This window comes from Carcharodon carcharias, chromosome 10, assembly GCF_017639515.1.
Source record: "Carcharodon carcharias isolate sCarCar2 chromosome 10, sCarCar2.pri, whole genome shotgun sequence".
NCBI lineage: Eukaryota > Metazoa > Chordata > Chondrichthyes > Lamniformes > Lamnidae > Carcharodon > Carcharodon carcharias.
In genome coordinates, this window is record NC_054476.1 from 138620172 (window position 1) to 138647719 (window position 27548).

Consider the following 27548-nt stretch of genomic DNA (forward strand, 5'->3'; position numbering starts at 1 on the left):
AAAAGCTAATTAGGCCACAGCTGGATACTGCATGCGGTTCTGGTCACCACACTATCAGAAGCTGGCAGCACTGCAGTACCAGCGGCACCACTGGGAGCAGTGGGGCCCACGCAGAGGATCTGTGATTGATCCCCAGGTAAGTTGAGAGGGAAATAGGATTTCCAGGGAGGGGGGAGCACTGGCTATGGGTGGGGGAAGGAGGGTGTCAACTATAAATGCAGGAGGCTGGCTTTCAGTGGGTCCCCCCCACCTTCAGGATGCTGGGTCCCTTGATAAGGCAGAGTACCTGAAACAAGGGATCTCCTTCCAACATACACCAATAGCAGGTGGTAAGAGTGGGAGAAATTCCTGATCAGCCATTTGATGGAAACAAATTGGAGCCTCTACCATCACTATTCATAGCTCCAGGCTATAATATACGTGTGAAAGTGTATGTTGCCACAGCAACCTGGACTCCTGGGGAGAGAGGGATGTTGGCTCAGTTGGCTGGATGGCCAGTGTGGATCAGATTGGTGCCAACAGCACAGGGTTTGATTCCCCGACCCAGCTGAGGAGAATTTGGGATCGAATTCCTTGCCCTACCCAAGGAGGATGTGGCACTGAGGGACAGACCTGCCTTTTGGTAGAGAACTGAAGAAGAAGAAGAAAATTGAGGTTCTAAGTAGAGTGAATAGGAGGGCTCTATTCCCTCAGGTTGAGGGATCCTTAATCAGAGGCTTAGAGAAAATTCAAGGGAAATCTTTTCACCCAGAGGGTGGTGGGGATTTGGAACTCACTGCCTGAAAGGGTGATAGAGGCAGAAACCCTGATATTTCTCTCAGCCCTCTGCCCCTCCCCTCCCACCTCCTCAATATCCCATCTGACCTCCTGGTCCTCATTAACTTTCACATTAACTTTTATCCTAACCCATTCATCAATTGTAATATCATGCTTGTCTTCAATAACCCTACCCGGCCCTCTGTCCTTTTATCGTTTGCCTGTGTCCCACTCCCTAACTCTTTTTAATTAAGCCAGGAACAAGAAAGACAAGCAATACTTTACAGTGAAGAAATATACTCGTACACTGATAAAAGCAGTGCATCTTTCCTACCAGCGCAAAATGGTAGCAGAGTCTGCAAACTAAAACAGTATAAATCTTAAGACCACCAGGGACTACCCAGGACAGGTAATAATTGTCTGCAAGACCACAATGTTGATTGAAATGTGACTGTCACACAAAGTCTAACAATCAAGAACACAATTGCAGCTGCTACCCTCAAGACTCAGTCTGCTGAGATCAGATACATCTTTGCCAGATAAAAGCTTTTCAGTTAAAGAAACATTGTGACTGTAGGATGACAAAGGAAATCTTGATTTAAATTTGAACACATGTGGAGGATAAGTATGACAAAGGCTCTAGTTATGGACTGTAGAGGTTAAAGAGGAAAGGCTACCTTCTCTGCTGGATTTCTAATGTTACCAACTTGAACTCTCTTTGCTGAGACCACAAGACGTAGGAGCAGAAGCAGGCCATTTGGCCCATCAAGTCTGCTCCGCCATTCAATGAGATCATGGCTAATCTGATAATCCTCAACTCCACTTTCCTGCTTTTTCCCCAAAATCCTTGATTCCCTTACTGATTAAAAATCTGTCTATCTCAGCCTTGAATATACTTAACAACCCAGCCTCTACAGCCCTCTGCAGAAAAGAATTCCAGAGATTTTTTACCCCCAGAGAGAAGAAATTCCTCCTCATCTCTGTCTTAAATGGGTGACCCCTTACTCTGAGATAATGCCCTCTGGTCCTAGACTCTCCCATAAGGGGAAACAACCTCTCAAGCTCCCTAAGAATCTTATATGTTTCAATAAGGTCGCCTCTCATTCTTCTAAACTCCAGTGTGCCACGGGCCCAACCTACTCAACCTCTCCTCATAAGAAAATTCCTCCATACCCAGGATCAACCTAGTGAACATTCTCTGGACTGCCTCCAATGCCCGTATGTATTTCCTTAGATAAGGGGACCAAAATTGTTCACAGCATTGTAGGTGTGGTCTAACAAGTGCCTTTTATAGTTTTAGCAAGATTTTCCTAATATACTGAATTCCCTTTGAAATAAATGCCAATGTTCCATTTGCCTTCCCTATTACCTGCTAAACTTGTATGTTAGCTTTTTGGGATTCAAGCATGAGGTCTCCCAAACCACTCTGTGCTGCATCTTTCTGCAGTCTTTCTCCATTTAAATAATATTCAGCTCCTCTATTCTTCCTGTCAAAGTGCATATCCTCACATTTTCCCACATGATTTTCCATCTGTCAAGTTTTTGCCCATTCACTTAGAACCATAGAACCATAGAAAAGTTACAGCACAGAAGGAGGCCATTCGGCCCATCTTGTCCATGCCAGCCTGAAGACACCCAGGTGCCCTTTCTAATCCCACCTTCCTGCACCCGGCCCATAGCCCTTAACCTGTCTATATCTCTCAGTAGGCTCTTTGTGTCATTCTCACCACTTGCCTTCCCACCTAGTTTTGTGCCATCCACAAACTTAATGATAGTACATTCACTTCCCTCATCTAAGTCATTAGTATATATTGTAAATAATTGTGGCCCCAGCACTGTTCCCTGTGGCACTCCACTAGTTACAGGTTGCCATTCTGAAAATGGCCCCCTTATCCCAACTCTGCCTTCCAATAGTTAGCCAAACCTCTATCCATGCTAATATAGTACCCTCAACACCATGGGCCCTTATCTTATTAAGTAGCCTTATGTGCAGTACCTTATTGAACGCCTTGTGGAAATCCAAATATATTACATCTACCAGCTCCCCTTTATCTATCCTGCTTGCTACCTCCTCAAAGAATTCTAATAAATTTGTCAGGCATGATTTCCCCTTCATTAAGCCATGCTGACTCTGCTTGATTATATTATGCATTTCTAAATGCTATGTTATTACATCCTTTATAATAGACTCTAACATTTTCCCAATGACAGATGTTAAGCTAACTGGCCTATAGTTAGCTGTTTTTTTTTTCCTCCCTCCCTTTTTGAATAAGGGCGTTACATTGGCAGTTTTCCAATATTCTGGGACTTTTCCAGTATCTAAGGATTCTTGGAAGATTACTACCAGCGCATCCACTATTTGTGTAGCTACTTCCTTTAATATCCTAGGATGCAACCCATCAGGTCCAAGGGACTTATTGGCCTTTAGTCCCATTAATTTCCTTAGTACTTTTTCTCTGGTGATAGTTATTGTATTTATTTCCTCTCCCCACCCCCAATCACCCCATCTTTTGCTCCCTGATTATATATTTTTGGAATGCTGTTAGCATCTTCTACCGTGAAGACTGATGCAAATTATTTATTAAACTATTCTGCCATTTCCTGGTTCCTCATTATTATTTCCCCAGCCTCATTCTCTAAGGGGCCTGTTTACTTTGGCCCCTCTCTTCCTTTTTATATATTTAAAGAAGCTCTTACTGTCTGTTTTTATATTATTTGCTAGTTTACCCTCAAAGTTTATTTTCTCCCTCTTTATTATTTTTTGGCCATCTTTTGTTGGTTTTTAAAACTTTCCCAACCCTCTGGCTTACCACTAATCTTTGCCACATTGTATTTTCTTTCAATTTGATAGTATCCTTAACTTGGTTAACCATGGCTGGTTTATCCCCTTCCTAGAATCCTCCTTTGTCACTGGGATATATCTTTGTTGTGAGTCTTGAACTATTTTCTTAAATATCTGCCATTGTTCATCAATTGTCTTTTCTGATAAACTCCTTTCCCAGTCCACTCCAGCCAACTCTGCCCTCATTCCATTCTAATTACCCTTATTTAAGTTTAGCACAGTTGTTTCTGATTCAAGTTTCTCACTCTCAAACTGAATGCTAAATTCTACCATATTATGGTCACTGTTTCCTTGGGGATCTTTTACTCTGAGATCATTTATTAAACCTGCTCTTTACACATTACCAGATCCAAAATAGCCTGATCGCTGGTTGGATCCACACCATATTGTTCTAGGAAACTGTCCCGAATACACTCTATGAATTCTTGCTCGTGGCTATATCTGCTAATTTGATTTTCCCAATCTACACAAAGATTAAAGTCGCCCATGATTAATGTACTGCCTTTTTTACATGCCCTCATTATCTCCTGATTTATTCTCTGTCCTACATACTGTTAGGGACCCTACAGACTGGTGTCTTTTTCCCTTTGTTATATCTTACCTCCACCCATATGGATTCCATATCTTCCGATCCAAGATCATTTCTTGCTATCGTACTTTTTCCATCTTGTACTAACAAAGCTACCCCACCACCTTTTCCTTCCTGCCTTCCTTTCAAAAAGTCACATACCCCTGAATATTTAGTTCCCAGTTTTGATCTCCTTGTAACCATGTCTCCATAATGACTATAAGATCATACCCACTAACCTCTATTTGTGCTACTAATTCATTAATTTTGTTATGAATATTACGTGCATTCAAGTAGAGAGACATTAATTTTGCCTTTTTATCATTTTTTCTGCCTTTGAGCCTATTTGCTGCTGCTTTTTATGTTTGTACACTCTGTCCCTTCCTGTCACACTCTGGGTATGATTACCTAAATAGCTGCCTTGCAATGCTGCCATATCCTTTTGCTTTGTAAGCCTACTTATCCCCTCTCCAGAACCCTCCTTGCCTCAAGAATCCACCCAAAGCACTGGAGCTTGTCCAGAATAGGTCAGAAGCTTCACATTCTCTTAGGTACCTTATTTGTGACTTGGTAGTTGACAATACCATTTATCTTTGAAGCAGCATATCCCTGCTAAGAATAGTATTGGAACAATTTGAGAAAATTACTGTCCTTGCCTTGAGGAACCTCCCCACTGGAATTTTAGAGAGTAATCTTCCTGCATTTTCTCTCTCACACTTTCAACCAATATGAATGTAAAAACCCTTCACTTTTGAGAGGTTATTATAGTGCAGGGAAAAACAGTGACCTGATATTAATGTTCAATGTTGACATGAGCTCACAAAAGTGAATTTCTTTCCTCAGTCTGGGCTGAACCCAAGATGCTACGGTGAAAGTACTGGCTTAATTTTCCAGGCACTCTGGCAGACAAAGAGGTGCAGAGGCTGGTAAAATAATGGGGAGTCGCATCAGGACAGCTCCCCAATGCCACTGAGGAAGTTACCCATGGATGGGAAGGGACCCCACCACAGAGACAGGCAGCCAATTAAGTTGACTATGGACTCCATTAGGTCCAATTTTGCAGGCACACCAGCATTTTGTCAATGGTGGAGCTTTACCCTCCACCACATGCACAGGCCACCATCCCCATGAAGCGGACATCCCTGCAGCAAGCTGGGGTGGGGGTGGCAGTGGTTGCAGGGGGGGCCATCAGAATCAGAGACTCCATCCTCCAAAGGCAAGGCTACATCATCATCCAAACGATGCCACCCCAGACGGGTTTCCCCTCCGCTTCAAGGGGCCTAATGGCTTTGCCCCTAATAATTTTAACGTTAAATACATGCCCCTAACATTGCCTCCATGCTGTAGTGCCGTCATGCTCCCCGACCTACCTCAGCAGCTCCCATCTCTCCCAGAGGGGCTGCCGAGTTCAGAGCTGCCGGCTCTCTGATTGGGCTGGCAGCATCAAGAGCCCACCCGTCGTCCTTAATAGCACCAGTAAGGTTCTAGAGTCAGTTCCAAGTCTCTGTTTAGTCTTCTGGTTTATGGGTTTTAGAAATTATACAATAGAATCATAGAATGGTTACAGCCCAGAAGGAGGCCATTCAGCCCATCATGTCTGTGCTGGTCCTCAGAAGGAGTAATTCACCGAGTGCCACTCCCCTGCCTTTTCCACTTAGCTCTGCAAATGTTTCTTTTTCAAGTATCTCTGTACCCTGTCTTACGGATGAGGAAATCAGCAAAGTTCCTGATCAACATATTAAATGATTCTTCTACTCCCTATTTCAATGCTTTTGTTTTAATAATTTGGTTTTGCCTGCTGGCCCAACCTTAGTATTCCAGTCCCTATGATAGCTTTCATTATTTACCTGAAGACACTGTTTCCAAACATTTTTCATTAAGTTTATGATCAGGTTTTTTGTCCTTGTGAAATCCAAGGCATCGATACTCCCAGATCCATCCAGCACAAATGCAATCTCCATCTCTACAGAAACAAAAATGATAAATAAGTAACAATGAATTCAACCAGATTTTTCATTGCTCGGCAATTCAGAGCATGCGATCCTATTCTTAGATATCAAGGCGCTCCATAATGGTTCAATGGCATGTACACAATTAACATACGGGCCCAGATTTTTGCCACAAAAATCCCGGAACTGGCTAAAATAGCCAACCCCAAACACAGCATTTCCAATCTTCCCAGGACTGGGACTGAAGTCAGGCAGGGGCTCGCACATGCATAATTTGTGGAGACAGGGGACATTTAAATAACCAGCTGGCTCTATTGATTTCCGATCTTTGCACCCAGCTGCATGAATCCCAGAGTGCGCAGGTAAGAGCTGGTCTAACCTTGATGGACTCGTTTGAATAGCCAGGGTACCCCTTTGGAGGGGTAAGGTGCCCCTTTAGAAAGGGTTTCAGGACACCTTCAGGAATCTAAGACATCCTTTGGAAGAGGTAAGGTAGCCTTTGGGAATGTTACAAGTGACTGATTATGCACTTTTTATGCACAAACTCATTGGAACTGTCAAGCTGTTAAGGAACTGTCCATCTATCAAAGCTGTCAGGGAACTGTAAAAGCTGTCAAGGAACTGTCCAAGATACTAGGTGAGATACTAGGGGGAGTAAGGACAAGTGTGGTGAGTGGAGGCATGGGTTAACATGAATTGGTACTAGTTGGCATATGGGGTATGGCAGGCCATTGGGAGGTGTGGGAGCATGGGTTGGCGTAAGGGACGTTACAGACAGGAGTGAGAGAAGCTGAACTTCTTTATCTTCTCTCCAACTGTCTGTAAGAAGAGGTGGTTTTGAATTATTTTTAAAGTATGCTGTGATGTGTTTCCCAAAACCCTCAGTTTGTGTGATCCAATTTAATTCACTCACAGCAAATTTGCATTATGATTTATTCAGAAAGTTAGTTTATTCACATTCAAACTCAGAGGTGGGGGAGGACCTGTTGGCAAACTCTCTCAATGACTCACTCACTCACGGAAAACAGAATACAAAAGAGGGGAGGTGAAAAAGCATAATACAGAAATGCATAGGGGTTATGAGAAAAAACTGGCAACCAACATAAAGGGGAATCCCAAAGTCTTCTATCGGCATATAAATACTAAAAGGGTGGTAAAAGGGGAAGTAGGGCCAATTAGGGACCTAAAAGGGAATTTACACATGGCTAAGGTATTAAATGAATACTTTGCATCTGTCTTTACCAAGAAGGTAGATGCTACCCAGGCCATGGTGACAGACAAGGAAACTCTGTCACTAGAAGGGTTCAAAGTTGATAAAGAGGAAGTGTTGAATAGATTGTTGGTACTTAAAGTTGACAAGGCACAATGACTGGATGAGATGCATCCAAAGATATTGAAGGATGTCAGAGTGGAAATTGCAGGGACACTGGCCATAATTTTTCAGTCTTCCCTAGAGTTGGGGGATGTGCCAGAGGACTGGAGAATTGCAAACATTACACCCTTGTTCAAAAGATGTTGTAAGGATAACCCGAGCAATTACAGATCAGTCAGTTTCACTTCAGTGGTGGGCAGGACTCTAGAAACAATTATTCGGGATAGAATTAGTGGTTACATGGAAAAATACGGGTTGATAAGGAAGAGCCAGCATAGATTTCTAAAGGGAAAATTGTGTTTAACTAACTTGCTGGAGTTTTTTGAAGAAGTGACAGAAAAGGTCGATGAGGGTAATGCTGTTGATGTGATGTACATGGACTTTCAAAAGGCATTTGATACAGTGCCACACAACAGACTTGTGATAAAAGTTATTGCTCATAGAATAAAAGGGACAGTAGCAACGTGGATTGGCTGAAAACTAGGAAGCAGAGAGTAATGGTGGTAGAGTTCCCCAGTGGTCGGTATTGGGACACTTGCTTTTCCTGATACATATTAATGATCGAGATCTTGGTGTGCAAGGGACAATTTCAAAGATTGTGGATGATATGAAGCTTGGGAGTGTTGTAAACTGTGAGGAGGACAATGTGGAACTTCAAAAGGGCATAGACAAGTTGGTGAAGTGGGCAGACAGGTGGCAGATGAAATTCAACGCAGGGAATTTTTTTTTTCATTGGATGTGGGTGTCACTGGCTAGGCCAGCATTTATTGCCCATCCCTAATTCAGAGCGCATTTAAGAGTCAACCACATTGCTGTGGGTCTGGAGTCACATGTAGGCTAGACCATATAAGGACGGCAGATTTCCTTCCCTAAAGGACATTAGTGAACCAGATGGGTTTTTACAACAATTGACAATGGTTTCATGGTTATCACTAGACTTTCAATTCCAGATTTTGATTGAATTTAAATTCGACCATCTGCCATGGTAGGATTCAAACCCAGGTCCCTCGAGCAATATGCTGGGTTTCTGGATTACCAGTCCAATGACAATACCACTATGCCATCACCTCCCCCTGAAGTGTGAGGTGATACATTTTGGTAAGAAGAACATGGACAGACAATATAAAATAGGGGTGAAATTTTGAAGGGGGTGCAGGAGCAGAAAGACCTGGCTGTATATGTGCATAGATCATTGAAGGTGGCAGGACAGGTAGAGAGAGCAGTTAATAAAGCATATAGTATCCTGGGCTTTATTAATAGGGGCAGAGTACAAGAGCAAGGAGGTTCTGCTGAATTTATATAAGACACTCATTTGGTCTCAGCTGGAGTATTGTGTAGGGTTCTGGGCGCCACATTATAGGAGGGATATGAACACATTGGAGAGAGTGCAGAAGAGGTTTTCAAGGATGGTTCCAAGGATGAAAAATCTCAGTTATGAAGATAGATTGGAGAGGTTGGGACTCTTCTCCTTGGAGAGAAGAAGGCGAAGAGGAGATTTGATAAAGATGTTCAAAATCATGAGGGGCTGGACAGAGTGGATAGGGAGAAGCTGTTCCCACTTGTGAAAAGGATCAAGAATGAGAGGGCAGATTTAAAGTGATTTGCAAAAGAAGCAAATGTTACATGAGGAAACTTTTTCACACAATTGAGTGGTTTGGGTCTGGAATGCACTGCCTGGAAGTGTGGTGGAGGAAGGTTCAATCGAGACATTCAAGAGGATATAGTGTGCAGGGGTACAGGGAAAAGGCAAGGCAATGGCACTAGGTCATAATGCTCATTTGGAGAGCCGGTGCAGGCACGATGGGCCTTCTGCGCTGTTAAAATTCTGTGATTCTGTGATACACACACACGTATATCCAGTAAGAGGGGATAGAAAAGAATAAGATTTACAACTATGGGCAACTACAAAAATGAATATTAGTTCATGTGATTTCCAGAGTCCGAGAAGTCAAAGTCCAGAGGGTGTTTCCTTCCTGGCGGAGGTCAGGTCCAATGAGTTTCTGTTTGGAGATAACAAAATGAAAATTCTTGAAATGAATGATGCTGCAGCACAGTGGGCTTTTTGTACTTAGACTGCTTAGCAGGCATTGGATCAGAGGCTTTTAAAATTAAACAGGCTTCGAGGAGTTGAGAAATGGTTGCCGGCTAATGCTCGGCTGGGAGCTGCTGGAGTTCCTTCCAGTTGGTGTTATATCAGCAGTCCGAGGGTTTCTCAGTTCTCAGAGGAATATAGGGATTTCAAAACGGTCACTTGAATCATGTGATCTTCTTTCTCCAAAAGGATGTTTATCTATTGTCTGGTACTGTCTTTGGTTTCAGGACTGATAATGCCTCAGCCATTAGTTTTGGAAAGAGTTACCATCCATATCGTGGTTCTTTTGTCAGGAATCCATTGTCTAGTCAGATCCTCTGATTCCACTAGAAGGGTAAGCTTATTAAAATCCAAATGGTGTCCATATTCCCCTTTAAGGTCCCCTTTGAAATGGACCTGGATAGTCCCAGGTGTGAGATGAGTCTGTTAACAACCCTGCAGGAATAACGAGTTTTGATCTGCAAGTTCCCTGGTGTCGTGATTATAATATCTTTATAATTGTGAGTGTGAGATTGCATGATGATGAGAGGAGGGTTCCTTTGTTCTTGTAACTCCCACTGATAGCTTCCAGAACAAGTGGCCAATCCTGTGGAGATGTGACTTGTAGCAGCAATCTTTTCAGTTCAGCAGAAAACCCATTTTAAAAATAGCAAAAAAAAAAGTTTTGATACATATAGTTTTGAAAATTTCTTTCCATGTATCACTGATGTAACAGGAGTCTCAGGGCCACAAAGGTGAGTATGGGTTGGCATGGGGGTTTGAGGGGCCAAAGGGGTGAAAGGTGGCATGTGTTGGCATAGGCTGGCATGGATGAGGGCAGGGAGTGTTTGAGGGGTGAGGGCTTTTTGTTTTACTCCTTTTAAAATTTATTTAAGCCCAGTGCCAGAGTGCTGAGGCAGGCCTTACGCCATGGTCAATAGAGATCCAGTTCTGTTGCACTGTCTTTACACTTACCACCAGAGTAATTCAAGCCTCAGAGCTAATGTAAGTCATTAAACTTTACAACAGTGAAATAGACATTTACCTGTTGGTTACCCTTTACAGAAACTGAGGCATCCATTTTACATCATAGGCTGGAACTTACAGCCCCCTGCCAGGCATGTTTTTGGTGGAGAGGGCATGTAAAATATGATGGGTGGTTAGCCCACTGCATTCCTGCTCACCCTTGATCCATTCCCCATAACATGGTGGATGGTTAAGGCACCCACAAGCCTGCTCTCCTGTCTGGTCTAAGGCCTTTTGAGGTCCTTAACTGCCCAGCTAAGGGCCTAATTCATCCATAGTATTGTTGGTGGTGGAAGACAGTCGAGAGTGGGGAGGCCCCTTTTTATCAACGCTGGTAAAAATGCAGGAAGGAAGGAGGGGTACCTCCTTTGGAGGTGTCCTGTGCACATCAGGTCACCCCCCCTCCCCCGACCAAGATGGTAACCCCCTTTGTGCCACCACCGCTGGCCTTCAAAACCCAACCCCTATCCCCTCATCCCTCTCTAGGATGTCTGATCCTTCCCTGCCCAAAAATCCTGGACTTACCCAAGTCCAGCATCCATGTGGTCTCTCCTTGGATTGCTTGCAGTCCCAGCAGCACCCACTACTGAGTTCTGGCACTGCAGGGACTCCAAGAAGTGTCGGCCAATCAGATTGGACTCAGCTCTCCAGGTGAAATTTCCTTCCACTGAGGGGCAGAAGCTCCATGCTGAATTTGTTCAGGTTGCCCCCCAGTGTATTATCACTCAGGGGCAGCGGGTGGGGAGGGGGTGGCCAGCAATGCATCGCCCCATAAAATTCACCCTAAGCCACGGACAACAGAAGGCTGTCAACAGTGATGGATGATCATGGTGACAAAAGCAATTACATAAAAATTATTCTCTCTATGGTGACCTATTACTGTCAATGGTAATCGAGACAATCACAGATTAAAATAATTCTGATTTGTAGAAGTACAGGTTAACGAAGTACAGCCACATGGGTTAGTTGAAGGTAAATTGTGTTTGACGAACTTGGTTGAATTTTTTGATGAAGTAATGAAGACACTTGATGAGGATAGTGCAGTTGATGTTGTGTACATTGATGTTCAAAAGTCATTTGAAAACACCAGATGAATGCATGGCTGGAGATATGCTGCAGGAGGGAGAGCTTCAGAGATCTGGGGCATTGGGACCAGTTCTGGGGAAGGTGGGATCTGTACAAGCCAGATGGTGACGATCTGAATAGGATCGGGACAAATGTCCTTGCAGGGAGATTGGCTACTGTTGGGGAGGGTTTAAACGAGGATGGGAACCTGAAGGCAGATTCAGGTAGGACAAATTCAGAGCAGGGAGTAGGAGGTAGAAAATTAGAGGGTGACTCTGAAAGACAGAAGAAGCAAAGGTTTAAAGTTTTACAGCACAGTCAATCACCTGAAGCCTGGTTAGGGCCTGAATAGGTGTTAAGTACTATTTGAAGCTTAACTAATGGTGCGTTAACTCAGCTCTGTTTAAGAAAGGGACTATCTAGAAGCACACTACAGCACGCTTGCACACAAACAGGAGAGAGAGCACATCCTGAGTGGGGCACAGCCAGAGTGGGTATTGGCAATTTGGTGCAAAGCGGGAATTCGGTGTATCAGGGATGAGGTGCTCTTTGCATTTTTTCCTTGCTATCCAACTTCTTAAATCTTCAGAGCGTGCTGCAGCAGTAGAGGCTACAAGGGAAAGGATTCACTGGTAAGCAGTGGGTGAGGTATTTACTACTTTAATAGCTTATAATTTAAGGTCTTTTTGTGGTTTACAGTTTGTATATTCTACAGTAAGGAGGATCAGGAAAAAAGGCCCTAGAGTAATTGACTTAAAAGATTTAATTTAAAGGGATAAGTCATGGCAGGAGCGCTCAAAGCCGTGGTGTGCTCCTCGTGCTCCATGTGGGAAGCTGGGGACATTTCCACTGCCTGGGACCAGCATGTGTGCAGGAAGTGTGACCAGCTGCAACTCCTGGAAGCTCGGGTTTCAAAGCTGGAACAGCGGCTGGGGACACTGTGGAGCATCCACAACTCTGAGAGCATCATGGATAGCACGTTTAGAGAGTTGGTCACACCGAAGACATAGGTAGAAAGAGGGATGAGGTCCTGCATCAAGAATTCAGGGAATTAGGCAGTAAACTAAAAAGCAAGACCTCTCGGGTTGTAATCTCTGGATTACTCCCAGTGCCACGTGCTAGTGAGCTCAGAAATAGGAGAATAGCGCAGATGAATACGTGGCTTAAGAGTTCGTGCAGGAGGGAGGGTTTTAGATTCCTGGATCACTGGGACCGTTTCTGGGGAAGGTGGGACCTGAGTAAGCGGGACGGTCTACATCTGAACCAGAGCGGGACTAACATCCTTGCGGGTGGGTTTGCTAGTGCTGTTGGGAGGAGTTTAAACTAATTCAGCAGGGGGAGAGGACACAGAATGTTAGCAGATTAGGGGCACATCATAATACAGTAAAACAATCAAGTCAGAGGGAGTACAGCTGCATTAAGCTTCAAGGGAGTAAGGCAAGGCTGGATGGCCTCTACTTTAATGCCAGGGGTTTTATAGGTAAAACAGATGAATTAAGGGTGAGGATTGACACATGGAATTGTGATATAATAACCATCACTGAGACATGGTTGAGGGAAGAGCAGGATTGGTGGCTCAACATTCAGGGATATAGAATCTTCAGGGGAGGGGGTAAAAGAGGAGGAAGCGTTGCATTATTAGTTAAGGAGTCAGTTACTGCAGTAAGGAGAGATGATATCTTGGAGGGGGCATCGAATGAAGCTTTGTGGGTAGAGCTCAGGAATAAAAAAGGGGCAGCCACATTGTTAGGTGTTTATTATAGACCCCCAGATAGTCAGCGGGAAATTAAGGAGCAAATATGTGCACAATTTGCAGAGGTGTGTAAAAACAATAACAATAGGGTAATTATATTAGGTGATTTCAACTTTCCCAACATTAATTGGGATAGACATAGTGTTAAGGGCTTGGTTGGAGTGGATTTCTTGAAATGTGTACAGGAGAACTTTTTAGGTCAATATGTAGAGGGTCCAACAAGGGACGGTGCAGTGCTGGACCTAATTCTGGAGAATGAAGCCGGACAGGTGGCTAAGGTGTTGGTGGGGTGCATTTTAGTGATAGCAACCACAATGTGGTACAATTTAAGCTTGTTGTGGACAAAGGAATAGACTAGTTGCAAAAAAAAATGTTTTGGATTGGGGGAGAGTGGATTTTAGTAAAATAAGGCAGTATCTGGCCAAGGTAGACTGGGAACAGTTACTTGTGGGGAAATCTACAGAGGAACAGTGGGGGGTGTTCAAAAAGGAAATGAGGAGGGTGCAGGCTCAACATGTTCCTTCCAGGGTGATAGGAAGGAGTAACAAGCCCAGAGAACCATGGATCACCAGAGATATTCAGGTTACGAGGAGAAGGAAAAGAGAGGCTTTTAGCAGGTACAAGGAAAGCAAATCAGCAGAGGTATTAGAGGAGTACAGAAAGTGCAGGGTGGAGCTTAAGAAAGCAATTAGGAGAGCAAAGTGGGGATATGAGAAAGCTCTGGCTGGTACAAGTAGGGAAAGTCCTAAGATATTCTATAAGTATATCAATGGGAAGAGGATAACCAGGGAAAGAGTAGGACCCATAGGGACAAGGGGGACAATCTATGGGTGGAGCCAGAGGACATTGCTAGAGTGTTGAATGAATACTTCACGTCCGTCCTCACCCAAGAGAATGAGGATGAAGTTATGGAACTTGGGGAGAGAGACTGCGAGGTTCTTAAGCAAATTAATATAGGGAGTGACAAGGTATTGAAGGTGTTGGCAGGCCTAAAAGTGGACAAATCTCCAGGTCCAGATGATTTGTGTCCCAGACTGCTGAGGGAGGCAAGGGAGGAGATCGCAGGGGCTCTGAACCAAGTTTTTAATTCCTCTCTGGCCACGGGGGAGGTGCCAGAGGACTGGAGAACAGCTAATGTGGTGCCGCTATTTAAGAAGGGTTGTAGAGATAAGCCAGGGAACTACAGGCCAGTGAGTCTCAAGTCAGTGATAGTGAAATTACTGGAGAAAGTTCTGAAGGAGAGTATCTAACTCCACTTGGAGAGGCAAGGTTTTATCAGGGATAGTCAGCATGGCTTTGTCAGAGGGAGGTCATGCCTAACAAATTTGATTGAATTTTTTGAGGAGGTGACCAGGTGTGTAGATGAGGGTAGTGCAGTTGATGTAGTTTATATGGATTTCAGCAAAGCCTTTGACAAGGTCCCACATGGGAGACTTATAAAGAAGGCAAATGCACACGGGATACAGGGTAATTTGATAAAGTGGATTCAAAATTGGCTTAGTTGTAGGAGACAGAGGGTGATGTCAGAAGCCTGCTTTGGTGACTGGAAGCCAGTGTCCAGTGGCGTACCACAGGGATCTGTGCTGGGTTCCCTATTATTCACCATTTATATAAATAACATAGATGACTATGTGGGGGTTAGGATTAGTAAGTTTGCGGATAACACAAAGATTGGCCAGGTGGTTAACAGTAAGTTTGAGTGTCTTGGGCTACAGGAAGATATAGACGGGATGGTCAAATGGGCAGATAAGTGGCAGATGGAATTTAACCCTGAAAAGTGTGAGGTGATACACTTTGAAAGGAGTAATTTGACAAGGAAGTATTCAATGAATGGCATGACACTAGGAAGTTCTGAGGAATAAAGGGACCATGGCGTGTGTGTCCATAGATCTCTGAAGGCAGAGGGGCATGTTAGTGGAGTGGTGAAAAAGGCATTTGGGACACTTGCCTTTATCAATCAAGGCATAGATTACAAAGTAGGGAGGTCATGTTGGAGTTGTATAGAACCTTGGTGAGGCCACAGCTGGAGTACTGTGTGCAGTTCTGGTTGCCACGTTATTGGAAGGATGTGATTGCACTGGAGAGGGTGCAGAGGAGATTCACCAGGATGTTGCTTGGGGTGAAACATTTAAGTTATGAAGAGAGGTTGGATAGGCTTGGGTTGTTTTCGCTGGAGCAGAGAAGACTGAGGGGCAACCTGATTGAGGTGTACAAGATTATGAGGGGCATGGACAGGGTGGATAGGGAGCAGCTGTTCCCCTTAGTTGAAGAGTCAGTCACAAGGGGGCATAAGTTCAAGGTGAGGGGCAGGAGGTTTGGGGGGATGTGAGGAAAAATATTTTTGCCCAGAGGGTGGCGATGGTCTGGAATGCACTGCCTGGGAGGGAGGTGGAGGCAGGTTGCCTCACAACCTTGCAAAAGTACCTGGATGAGCACTTGGCACGTCATAACATTCATGGCCATGGGCCAAGTGCTGCTAAATGGGATTAGGTAGGTAGGTCAGGTGTTTCTCACATGTCAGTGCAGACTCAATGGGCCAAAGGGCCTCTTCTGCACTGTGATTCTGAGATTCTGAAATTGGCAATATTAAAAGGCATTTGTCTGTGCAAGGAGTATAGCAAATAAAATCGATGAGCTGAGGGCACAGATAGACACATAGCAGCATGATATCATCACTATAACGGAAACTTGGCTTAAAGAGGGGTAAAATGGCAGCTCAACATCCCTGCATATTGGGTTTTCAGATAGGGTAGAGAGGGGGCTAAAATAAGTGGGTGTGTAGCATTATTGGTTAAAGAATCAATTACAGCTGTGTGAGAAGGGATGATATAATAAATGAATCATCAAATGAAGCCATATGGGTTGTGCTCAGAAAAGGGCAGCCACACTGCTAGAAGTGTACTATAGACCCCCAAATAGTGAGAGGGAGATAGAAGAGCATATATGTAGGCAAATTTGAGTGCAAAAACAATAGGGCAATAATAGTTGGGGACTTCAACTTCGCTAATATCAATTGGGATACAAACAGTATTAGCAGCACACAAGGCATAAAACTTGAACTGCATTCAAGAGAGCTTTATTAGCCAGTATGTAACAAGCCCAACGAGAGGAGGTGCAATTCTAGATTTAGTCTTAGGAAATGAAGCTGGGCAAGTGGATGAAGTAACTGTGAGGGACCATTTTGGAGATTTTGACCATAATACAGTTAGATTTAGCATCATTATAGAAAAGGACAAAGATAGAACAGGAATAAAAGTTCTAAATTAGGGAAAGACAAATTTTACAAAGCTCAAGAGGTGAGCTGGGGAGAGTGGACTGGAGACTGTGGACTGGATACAGCCACTTGAAGGGAAATCAGTGACTGACCAGTGGGAGGCATTCAAAAGTAAGATTCTATGGGCACAGCGTATACATGTCCCCACAAAGAAAAGGAATGGTACTGCCAAATCTAGAGCATCCTGGTTATCCAGAGGCATCCAAGGTAAGATAAAGCTGAAAAAGAAAGCTTATGACAGTCACAAGAAACTTAATACTGTAGAAAGCTTTGGGGATTATGTAAAGTACAGGGTGAAGCAAAAAGGATCATTAAGAAAGCAAAGAGAGAATATGAAAAAATATTGGCAGGTAAAGTCAAAGAAAACCCCAAGATGTTTTACCTGTACATTAAGAGCAAGAGAATAACGAAGAAAAGGGTAGGGCAGTTCAGAGATGTATCGTAACTTGTGCTCTGATGCTGAAGATAGGCAGGGTTCTCTTGAATACTTTGTCTCTGTCTTCACTGAGAGGGATGAAGCAGACATTCCAGTTAAAGAGGAGGAGTGTGAAATATTAGTTACAATAAGCATAATGAGAGAGGAAATACTGGAGGGACTGACACCCTTGAAGGTGAATAAGTCACCAGGGCTGGATGGAATGTATCCCAGCCTGTTAAAGGAAGCCAGGGAGGAAATAGCAGGAGCTCAGAGGATCATTTTTCCAATCCTCACTAGATGCAGGCTTGGTACCAGAGGATTGGAGGTCTGCGAACGTTGGACCATTATTTAAAAAGGATGCAAAGGGTAGACCAAAATAATTATAGACTGGTCAGTTTGACATCTGTAATGGGAAAATTATTAGAATCAATTCTGAGAGACCGGATAAACTGTCACTTAGAAAGGAACAGATAATCAGACATAGTCAGCATGGTTTTGTTACAGGAAAGTCGTGTCTAAGTAATTTAAGTATTTCATTAATTTAAGTAGTTTAAGTAATTTAATCACATTTTTTTGAGGAAGAAAAGAGGAGGATCGATGAGGGTAGTGCAGTGGATGTTGTCTACATAGATTTTAGTAAGGCATTTGACAAGGTCACACATGGAAGACTGCTTAGAAAAGTAAAAGCCCAAGAGATACAGGGGAATGTGGTGAGTTGGATTTAAAATTGGCTCAGCAACAGGAAACAAAGGGTAACGGTTGATGGATGTTTTTGCAAATGGTAAACGGTTTCCAGTGGTGTTCCACAGGGCTCAGTGTTGGGTCCCTTACTGTTTGTTGTATATATTAATGATTTGGATGACTTGGATTTAAATGGGGTGGCATGATTGGGAAATTTGCAGATGACACAAAAATTGGCTGTGTAGTTGATAGTGTCTCCAGAATGATATCAATGGTTTGGTTGAGTGGGCGGAAAAGTGGTTGATGGAATTCAATCCAGAGAAGTGTGAGGTAATGCAGTTGGAGAGGGCAAACAAAGCAAGGGAATACACAATGAATGGGAGTATATTGGGAGGGGTAGAGGAAGTGAGAGACTTTGGTGTGCATGTCCACAGGTCCCTGAAGGTGGCAGGACAGCTGGATAAGGTGGTAAAGAAAGCATATGGAATGCTTTCCTTTATTGGACAAGATATTGAATACAAAAGCAGGGATGTAATGCTGGAACTGTATAAAATGCTGGTTAGGCCAAAAGTGGAATTTTGTGTACAGTTCTGGTCGCCACATTACAGGAAGGACATAATTGTTCTGGAGAGAGTACAGAGGAGATTTACAAGAATGTTGCCAGGGCTTGAAAATCGCAGCTCTGAGGAAAGATTGATTAGGCTGGGTTTGTTTTCCTTGGAACTGAGGAGGCTGAGGGGTGACCTGATTGAGGTGTACAAGATTATGAGGGGGCTAGATAGAGCAGATAAGGTTGCCTTGTTTCCCCTGAAAGAGAGGTCAGTTACCAGAGGACACTGATTTAAGGTGATTGGTAAAGGATTAGAGGGGGCATGAGGAAAAACTTCTTCATTCTGAAGGATGGATGGTTGGAATTCACTGCCTGGTTTGGCGGTGGAGGCAGAAACCTTCAACTCATTTAAAAGGTACCTGGATTTGCACCTAAAATGCTGTAACCTGCAAGGCTACAGACCAGGTGCAGGAAGGTGGGATTAAAATGGGCAGCCACTTTTTTCTTTTTCAGTTGGCACAGACATGATGGGCTGAATGGCCTCTTTCTGTGCTATGACTTTTCTATGGTTCTATTTGACAAAGTACCACATAATAGACTTGTTAATGTTAAGATACCCAGCTGAGGTTACCACTGGGCAAGCCTGATCCTAGGGTGGAACCCAGCTTGATCGTTCCTAACTTTTAAGTGTTTGTTTAGATAAGTGGAGAGTAGCTTTGCTCCAACAAAAACAACCCCAGTCTATTCAACCTCTTTTCATAACTTAAATGTTTCATCCCAGGCAACATCCTGGTGAATCTCCTCTGCACCCCCTCCAGTGCAATCACATCCCTCCTATAAAGTGGCGACCAGAACTGCACACAGTATTCCAGCTGTGGCCTCATTAAGGTTCTATAGAACGCCAACATGACCTCCCTACTTTTGTAATCTATGCCTCAATTGATAAAGGCAAGTATCCCATATGTCTTTTTCACCACCCCGCTAACATGCCCCTCTGCCTTCAGAGATCTATGAACACACACACTAAGGTCCCTTTGTTCCTCAGATCTTCCTAGTGTCATGCCGTTCATTGAATATTTCCTTGTCAAATTACTCCTTTCAAAGTGTATCACCTCACACTTTTCAAGGTTAAATTCCATCTGCCACTTATCTGCCCATGTGACCCTCCCATCTCTCTTCCTGTAGCCCAAGACACTCAATTTCACTGTTAAACACCCGGCTAATCTTTGTGTCATCCATAAACTTACTAATCCTAACCCCCACATAGTCATCTATGTCGTTTATATAAATGGTGAATAATAGGTCCCTGTGGTACGCCACTGGACACTGACTTCCAGTCACTAAAGCAGCCTTCTGTCATCACCCTCTGCCTCCTACAACTAAGCCAATTTTGAATCCACTTTATCAAATTACCCTGTATCCCATGTGCATTTGCCTTCTTTATAAGTCTCCCATGTGGGACCTTGTCAAAGACTTTGCTGAAATCCATATAATCTACATCAATTGCACTACCCTCATCTGGTCACCTCCTCAAAAATTCAATCAGATTTGTTAGGCATGACCTCCCTCTGACAAAGCCATGCTGACTATCCCTGATAAAACCTTGCCTCACCAAATGGAGATAGATTCTCTCCTTCAGAATTTTCTCCAGAAGTTTCTCTACCACTGACTTGAGACTCACTCGCCTGTAGTTCCTTGGCTTCTCTCTACAACCCTTCTTAAATAGCGGCACCACATTAGCTGTTCTCCAGTCCTCTGGCACCTCCCCCGTGGCCAGAGAGGAATTAAAAACTTGGTTCAGAGCCCCTGCGATCTCCCCCCTTGCCTCCCTCAGCAGTCTGGGATACAAATCATCTGGACCTGGAGATTTGTCCACTTTGAGGCCTGCCAATACCTCTAATACCTTGTCACTCCCTATATCAATTTGCTCAAGAACCTCGCAGCCTCTCTCCCCGAGTTCCATACCTTCATTCTCATTCTCTTGGGTGAAGACGGATGTGAAGTATTTGTTCAACACTCTACCGATGTCCTCTGGCTCCACCCATAGAGTACCCCCTTGGTCCCTAATGGGCCCTATGTTCCCTGGTTATCCTCTTCCCATTGATATAGTTATAGAATATCTTGGGACTTTCCCTACTTTTACCAGCCAAAGCTTTCTCATATCCCCTCTTTGCTCTCATAATTGCTTTCTTAAGCTCTACCCTGCACTTTCTGTACTCTACATGTGCAAAAGAGCGCTGGCCCTGACTTTCTCTTCTCCCCCCACCCGCTAGCACAGGTTGCACTGCGGCTCGCGCCTTATGCTGGGTGGTCCTTAATTGGCCCAGGCGGTGATCGACCCACTCCCGCCAAGCCTGCCTGCTGCCTGAAAAATTCAGGCCAATGAGTCGCTTTTTGGTTTCCTTGACGTTTCTCCACCTTCCCCTCCAAATTGGGAAGTATTGGAATCAGTCTTGTCTGAAGGTGGCTCCTCATCAGTAATTTTGCATCTTTCTACATGTCTTCTTTTTTTACGGAGAATTTTGTCTCTGCCTTCTTTTTGACTTCACTATCAGTCAAACTTCTCTCAGATGCAAGCTTGCCTTAATTCGGTAGCTAAGCTATCCAAGACTTCATTATCTGCTCGCATCTTGGAAAATTCTATGACTTTTGCTTCCCAGCCTCTTTAGCTTCATTTAGCTGACTCTTCAGCTCTTCAGTCTCTTTCTTGTTGGCTTCTTCCTGAAACTTGAACATTGCTGCGTCTTCTCTGCCAACTGGTTCTTCAGTTTGTTCAGAGATGTGCCAAAATCTTTATTTCTCTTCAAATTTTTTCAGAGGCACAAACTTTGACCTGAAGGAATCTTGTAGTGTGTGAAGGCCCCTTTCAACAGGTTTTCCTTTTCTTTGTGAAGGGTACTCACTTCATTTTGAACTCTGTCATTCAGCAGAGTCTACTTGAATTTCTTCTGCTGCTCTTCTGTGTCATTGTTTAAGGCAATCTTCATTTCTTCAGGTTGTTGAATCCTTACACACTCCTTTTTCATCCTGTTGTAGTCTTTGGACTCTCCAGGCTCTTTCTGAAGTCTGGGACACAAATCATCCTTGTTCCTTTTTCAAGACAGGAGCTCTTCCAGCTTCCGTTTGAGATCTCACAGGCCAATCAAGGTTAATTTCCCTCAACCAATTTTGACCTAGGAGGCTTGGTCCTCTGCCTTTTAATACCATTAGATATGTTGATTGGTTTCTATAATGAACAGCTGCTCTGGTGATACATTTTACTTGGATTTCTTCGCCTGTGTACATTTTCAACTTGGCAGATGTTTGTTCCAATTTTAATTGTTCATCACCTTTAAATGTCTGAAAGTGTGTTCTCCTATTACAGTGGTAGAAGCACCCATGTCTACTTCCATTTTTAATGGTTTACCATTCACTTGCACTGTAACAAATATTGGCTCTGTCTTCCCCACTTTCATGTTAAACCGTGAATAAATGTCAGAATTGGTTGTTTCAAGCTTTTCTACACTATAGACTTCATTGGACTTCATTTGTTGTTTGGAAGCCTGTTTAAATCTCACTTTGCACTGTCTCATTCTGTATCCACTTCTGTGACAAAAATACCATTCTTCTTTTCTAAATTGCCAATTGCTAGAAGATTGATTGTTTCCACGTCGCTGAAAGTTATTTTTCGATTTAGTTGCTAAGCTGTTTCCCCTCAATTTTTGGTTAGCGGGGACTGTTTCCCACTTTGCGGCAGTGTCCCGGCTTTTTGAGCCATTTTCAGCTGATTGTTCCCGCCAAATTTGGAGCACGGCGCCATTTTGCGCCCCCTGCTTATGAATTCCTTACAGCACTTTCCATCACCAGCACTAATTCTAATGCTTTCTTAAAATCAAGATTCACTTCACCCAGCAGTCTCCACTGAATAGTGTCTTCCTGCACACCACAAACTAAACGATCTCTGAGCATGTCATTCAGGGTTTCACCAAAATCACAATATTCCGTTAGACGTTTTAAGTTCGCCAAATAGGTAGCAATTGCCTTACAGAGCTCTATTCTGTGAATTGAACTTGAAATTCTGCACTGTGACTGAGGGCTGGGGTTGAAAATGTCCCTTAATGAGGCCTACGAATTCACTGAAAGTCTTTGAATCTGGGGCACTCGGGGCCATCAAGCTTTGAATTAAATTGTAGGTTTTGCTCCCACAAATACTCAGGAGGATCACTCTCTTTTCTTCCCCCATGATTTTGTTTGCTTGGAAGTAGAATGTGACTCGTTCTATATATTGAGACCAATCGTCTATGGCTGGCTCATAGGGATCAATTCTGCCAAATTGTGGCATTTTGGATGAGTGTATCTTCTTTTACTTTTAATGAACTTAGGTACTCTCAATCACTGGGCAAGATACTGCACAATTCTGATTTATTCTCCTTCGCCAGTTTGTTATAGAGTTGATCTTCAGACAACTTTTCTTAGTGGAAACATTTGACTTTATTACAAGACAGCAGTAGCAACAATACATATGCCTCAAACTTCATAACTAAAGAAGAACTCTCCAGTAGAGGTTCCTCATGCTGCTAATATATTGGTTTACACAGGTCATGTGATTTTACAGCAAAGGATTATTCTTAAAGCTACAGTCCAACATTTCCCAAAACTATAATTACTATGCTGGGTGAATGTGAAGTTTGCTGAGAAAGAGAAAGCAGAGTGTAGTGGTGAATGGTTATTCTTCAAACTGGTGGGAAGTGTGCCCTAAAGATCAGTATATGAGTCCCACTGTTCTGTTTCATGTATAATAATGACTTCGATATAGGGCATAATTTCAAAGCTTTACAGCAAATGAAAATGCAGACACATAGCAGTTGCCTTTTACTGCAGAGAAATATAAAATGATGTATTTGTTTGGCAGAATGAAGAGAGGTAATATAAACAAAATGGTATAATTTTAAAGGTTGTGCAGGAGCACAGTGAAAATTACCTTTATATTTACGAATTACTGATAAAGTTTCAGCTGAAGTACTGAGTGGAATTTTAACCTACAAGGGGATGGGGGTGGTATTGATGTCTGCTGAGGATTAAAACATCAAAAAAGGTAAGCATGTCAGGAAGTCAGCAGAAACCCCCCCAACCTCCACATTTAATTGAGGCATGTTTCAAAAGGTGAGGGAAATCCGTGTGGAACTCGTGAGCCTGCGATTTAAATATGCTAAAAGCAATTGCCTGAAGATTTACTAGATTCTGGCTTTAACTGCCACCACATGGGTTTCCCAAGCTGTCTGATACTTGCTAGGGTCAACAAGACAAGAACAGAGCAGGGATTGATGGGATTGTGATATTGGATCGAAATTCTTTAAACTCTAAACTAGGACAGCTGCCTTTTACCTAATTGAAATCTTTTGCTTACAGGACCTGTTCTAAAAGCATGTTTGCACTGCTTCAGAGGTAATTTCCAAAACTTTGGCTGGCATTTTTGCTATTTTGAGCTTTTTTTGACTATGATCTCCACTTCCCATCTGTCACCCTTCACTGCAGCATGGGAGCATTTTATGCAGCTCGATCTCAAAATTTAGATGAGGAAGAAAAAGACCAGCACTACCAACACCAGCAGCAGCAGAAACAGCACTACTAACACAAGAGCAACAGCAACAGGAGCAGCAACTGCCTTCTCCTCAGCCACCTGTCACCTCAGAGGAAGTGATGCTCACAAGATAGGGTAAACAGATAGAGGATCAGCTTTCTGGAAATGACTGGCCTCTGCTGGAGTATTGTGTCTAATTTTGGGCACCACACTTTAGGAAGAATGAGAAGGCATTGGAGACGGTGCAAAAAGGATTTACAAGAATGTTTCTGGTGTGGTGGTTAGTGCTGCTGCCTCGCAGCTTCAGGCCACCCCCCCCCCCCCCCCAACCCCACTCCACCCCTCCCCACCCATGTCAGCATGGATTTCTCCGGGTGCTCCGGTTCCCTGCCACCGTCCAAAAACATGCTGGTTAGGTGAATTGGCTACAGTAAATTGCCCCTTTTTGTGTGTTTGTGTGTGTGCATGTGAGTGTGTGCCCTGTGATGGACTCGCGTCCTGTCCTGGGTGCCCGTTGTCTGTCGGCATAGGCTCCGACTCCCCGCAGCCCTAAATTTGATGAAGTGGGTCTGGAAAATTAAGTGTGTTCTGGGGATGAAACACTTCAGTTACGAGGGTAGGTTGGCAAAGAAGAGAAGTCTAAGGGGAAATTTCATAGAGGTGTGCAAATTCATAAGGGTAAGGACAGAGTAGATAGAGGGAAACTGTTCCCATTGGCCAAAGTCAAGAAACAGAGGACACCAAGTTACGGTGATTGGCAAAAGATTATTGGCTGTGGGGATACTTTGTGTTGTGGGGTGGGGTGTTCCCAATGGGTTCAGCATTGTTGTGCCATAATGGTTGCACATCCTCAGGTCAGTTGAATTGTGCTTGGATAAGTCCATCACAGTTCTCTCTGGCAACCAGGTGAGTGACTACTCCTGTTGTTTATCCTCTTCTCTTCCTCCTGCTGTTCCTCAAGGTGCCAATTGTCAATTGCATTGGTAGGCAGCGGTAGGCTGTCCTCTGAATTTTACATGCCCTCCTGCCTTCAAACCTGCCAGCAGGGGAGTGTAAAATTCAGCCCTTAAGAGAAAATGTTTCCATTTGTGGGTGAGAATGGAACTAGGGGTCATAAGTATAAGATAGTCACTAATAAGTCCAATAGGGAATTCAGGAGAAAGTTCTTTACCAAGTAAGTGGTTAGAATATGGAACACTAACCATGGAATAGTTGAGATCATTAATATAGGTGCACTTAAGGGGAAACTGGTAAACACGAGGGAGAAAAGAACAGAAGGATATGTTGGTGGAGTTAGATGAAGTATAGGCGAGAAGAAGCTCATGTGAAGCATAAACACTGATATAGGCCTGTTAGACTGAATGTGCTGCAAATGCTTTGTAATTGTAATATTCTGTAATATATGGTGGCATTGTTTCAGGATCAGAGTCCATGCTAAGTCTCGTAAGTGATATGTCTATTGTTTATTTTACAGGAGTAAACACCGCCCCCCCGCAACATAGCAGCGTTTATAACTTTTCCCTATTGTAGTTCTATACGATTATTATTATTAATAAAGCTATTGCTGACAATTTAGATTTATTATCTTAATATTAGTTATAGTTTGAACATCATACTGTGCTAAATTAATTCAACAAAATAGTAACTGGCCCAGAGAGTCTGGAATTTCTTTTAATCTGCAGATAGCCTATGCATTATGTAGTGGTCAATTACCTGAGAATTCACTGTCTTCTTTGTTGTTGTTGTTGTTGTTGTTGTTCTTGGCAGTAATTAGCTTGTCTTTTCCTGAAATTACAATAAATTATTATCACCAACAGGGCCTTCAGCTCAAACCAAATCCATTTGTAATATATTTGGTTTGCTGTGTATGTCAGCATTGAATCAATGGTAGCACTCTCTCCTCTGAGTCAGAAATTGTGTCCAACTCCAATAACCCAGGTTGACTTTAGGAATGTAGGAAACACCGCAGCAAATTTTCACAGAGTAAGGTTCCACCAACAGCAATGTGAGAACCTGTTTTTAGTGCATGTTGGTTAAGGGGCCTGCTCTTTTCAAATAGCGGCTGTGGGGCCTTTACATCCCCCTGAGAGGGCAGACAGGGTATTGGTTTATTGTCTCATTCAACAACGACACCACTAAACAATGCAAGATTCCCAAGTACTGCTTAAGAGTGTCAGGCTATTTTGGTGCTCAGTTCCCTGGAGTAGCATTTGAATTCACAGCCTTCTGACCCAGAAGCAAGGGTGCTGGCAACTGAACAATGGCTGGAATCTTCTGAGAAGCATCTCGAGGTGTTTTTTCTCACAAAGTTAGACAATAGCTCAGCCTAGTTAGTTGGCAACTCCATAGTCAGATAAAAGAAAGCTTTTATATACTCATTTATATAGAGTTATTCACATCCTTAGGACACTGCACAATGCTTTACAACCAATTAAGTACATTTCAAATGTCTTTGTTGTAATGTAGGAATAAGCAGATAGTTTTTTTGTGCAGAGGTAAGTCATTCACCAAGACAGTGTGCTTTCGGGGAGCTAGGGTTAAGATCAAAGATAGTAGGTTAGATGCTTTGGTGAAGTGGGATGTCAGGTATCTGTGATTGCTTTACATACATGGGTGCAAATGATACATAGATGGTCTGTCCTCATGAGGATAGAATTATCAGTAAAGTTAAGAATAAAGGACCAGAGTTATGCTCCCCGCCCACCTCCTGACTCCTCCTGTGTGGGGACGAGGAGTGTTGATATAGATGCTGTGGTCTGTGGTTTGTCAGAAAGGATGGGCAGAATCATTGGCTTCACTGGCTGCCTGGAGGTTCAGAGTAAAGAAGGTGTTTATCGATACTAGAAGATACTTGGTGGAGAGTGCAAATGTTTCAGGACATCTAAGGTGGCTCAGACTGAAAGGTTGGCCATAATGTAAAAAGAAGAACCAGGCACTATTTTGCTCATTCTGTGTTCCATAGTACTGAAGACCAAAGACCAGCTGCTGGCAACACTAAAACTTATTACAAAGGACAAGGCAATTTCTGAAAGGAAACCTTTTGAGGCTTACAAAAGGCCTAAAATGTTTGTGTATAATATCTAGAAGTATTAAGAACATAAGAAATAGGAATAGGAGTAGACCATTCGGCCCCTCGAGCCTGCTCCATCATTCAATAAGATCATGGCTGATCTTGTGTTTCGATTTCCACATTCCCATCTAAACCCGATAACCTTTGATTCCCTTGCCTAACAAGGATCCATCTACCTCTGCCTTAAAAACATTCAATGACCCCCACCTCCACCACCTTCTGAGACTCTAGTGTTGGAATTACTAGCATTTGCTTCTCTAGAGGGTTTCTATACAAGCATCTTTGAAATATGGTTGAATCTTAATGATCATTCTAAAATTCAGTTGAAATGGTACAGTGGATTTTAAAAGGATAGGTTGGGGTGGATAGGCCAGTGACAGAAACAGTAAATAATAAGCGTAATCATGTATGATGTCTGGGTAGAACTTACTTGTTGGGCCGAATGGCTGATTTTCGCAATGGACTTTTTTTTAATGAATGTTTGCAGCAATAGGGCACAGGAGTAGATGAATATTTAAACAATGTGGGAAATCTGATAAGTACAACCTTATTTTACGTTGTTAGGGTCTGTCCCAGTTGTCCTCATGAAGAGA

The 27548-nt window shown here is 43.2% G+C and overlaps 1 protein-coding gene across 2 annotated transcripts in view; it reads right to left on the reverse strand.

Moving 5' to 3' along the window:
* LOC121282961 (integrin alpha-E-like) overlaps positions 1 to 27548 on the reverse strand; it is a 312306-nt gene that overhangs the window by 217382 nt on the left and 67376 nt on the right. For both annotated transcript variants that reach the window (XM_041196807.1, XM_041196806.1), the window contains exons 7-8: positions 25599 to 25670; positions 6014 to 6129 (exon numbers count right to left, since the gene is read on the reverse strand). In XM_041196807.1, coding sequence (XP_041052741.1) covers positions 6014 to 6129; positions 25599 to 25670 — 188 coding nt within the window. The remainder of the gene's footprint in view (positions 1 to 6013; positions 6130 to 25598; positions 25671 to 27548) is intronic.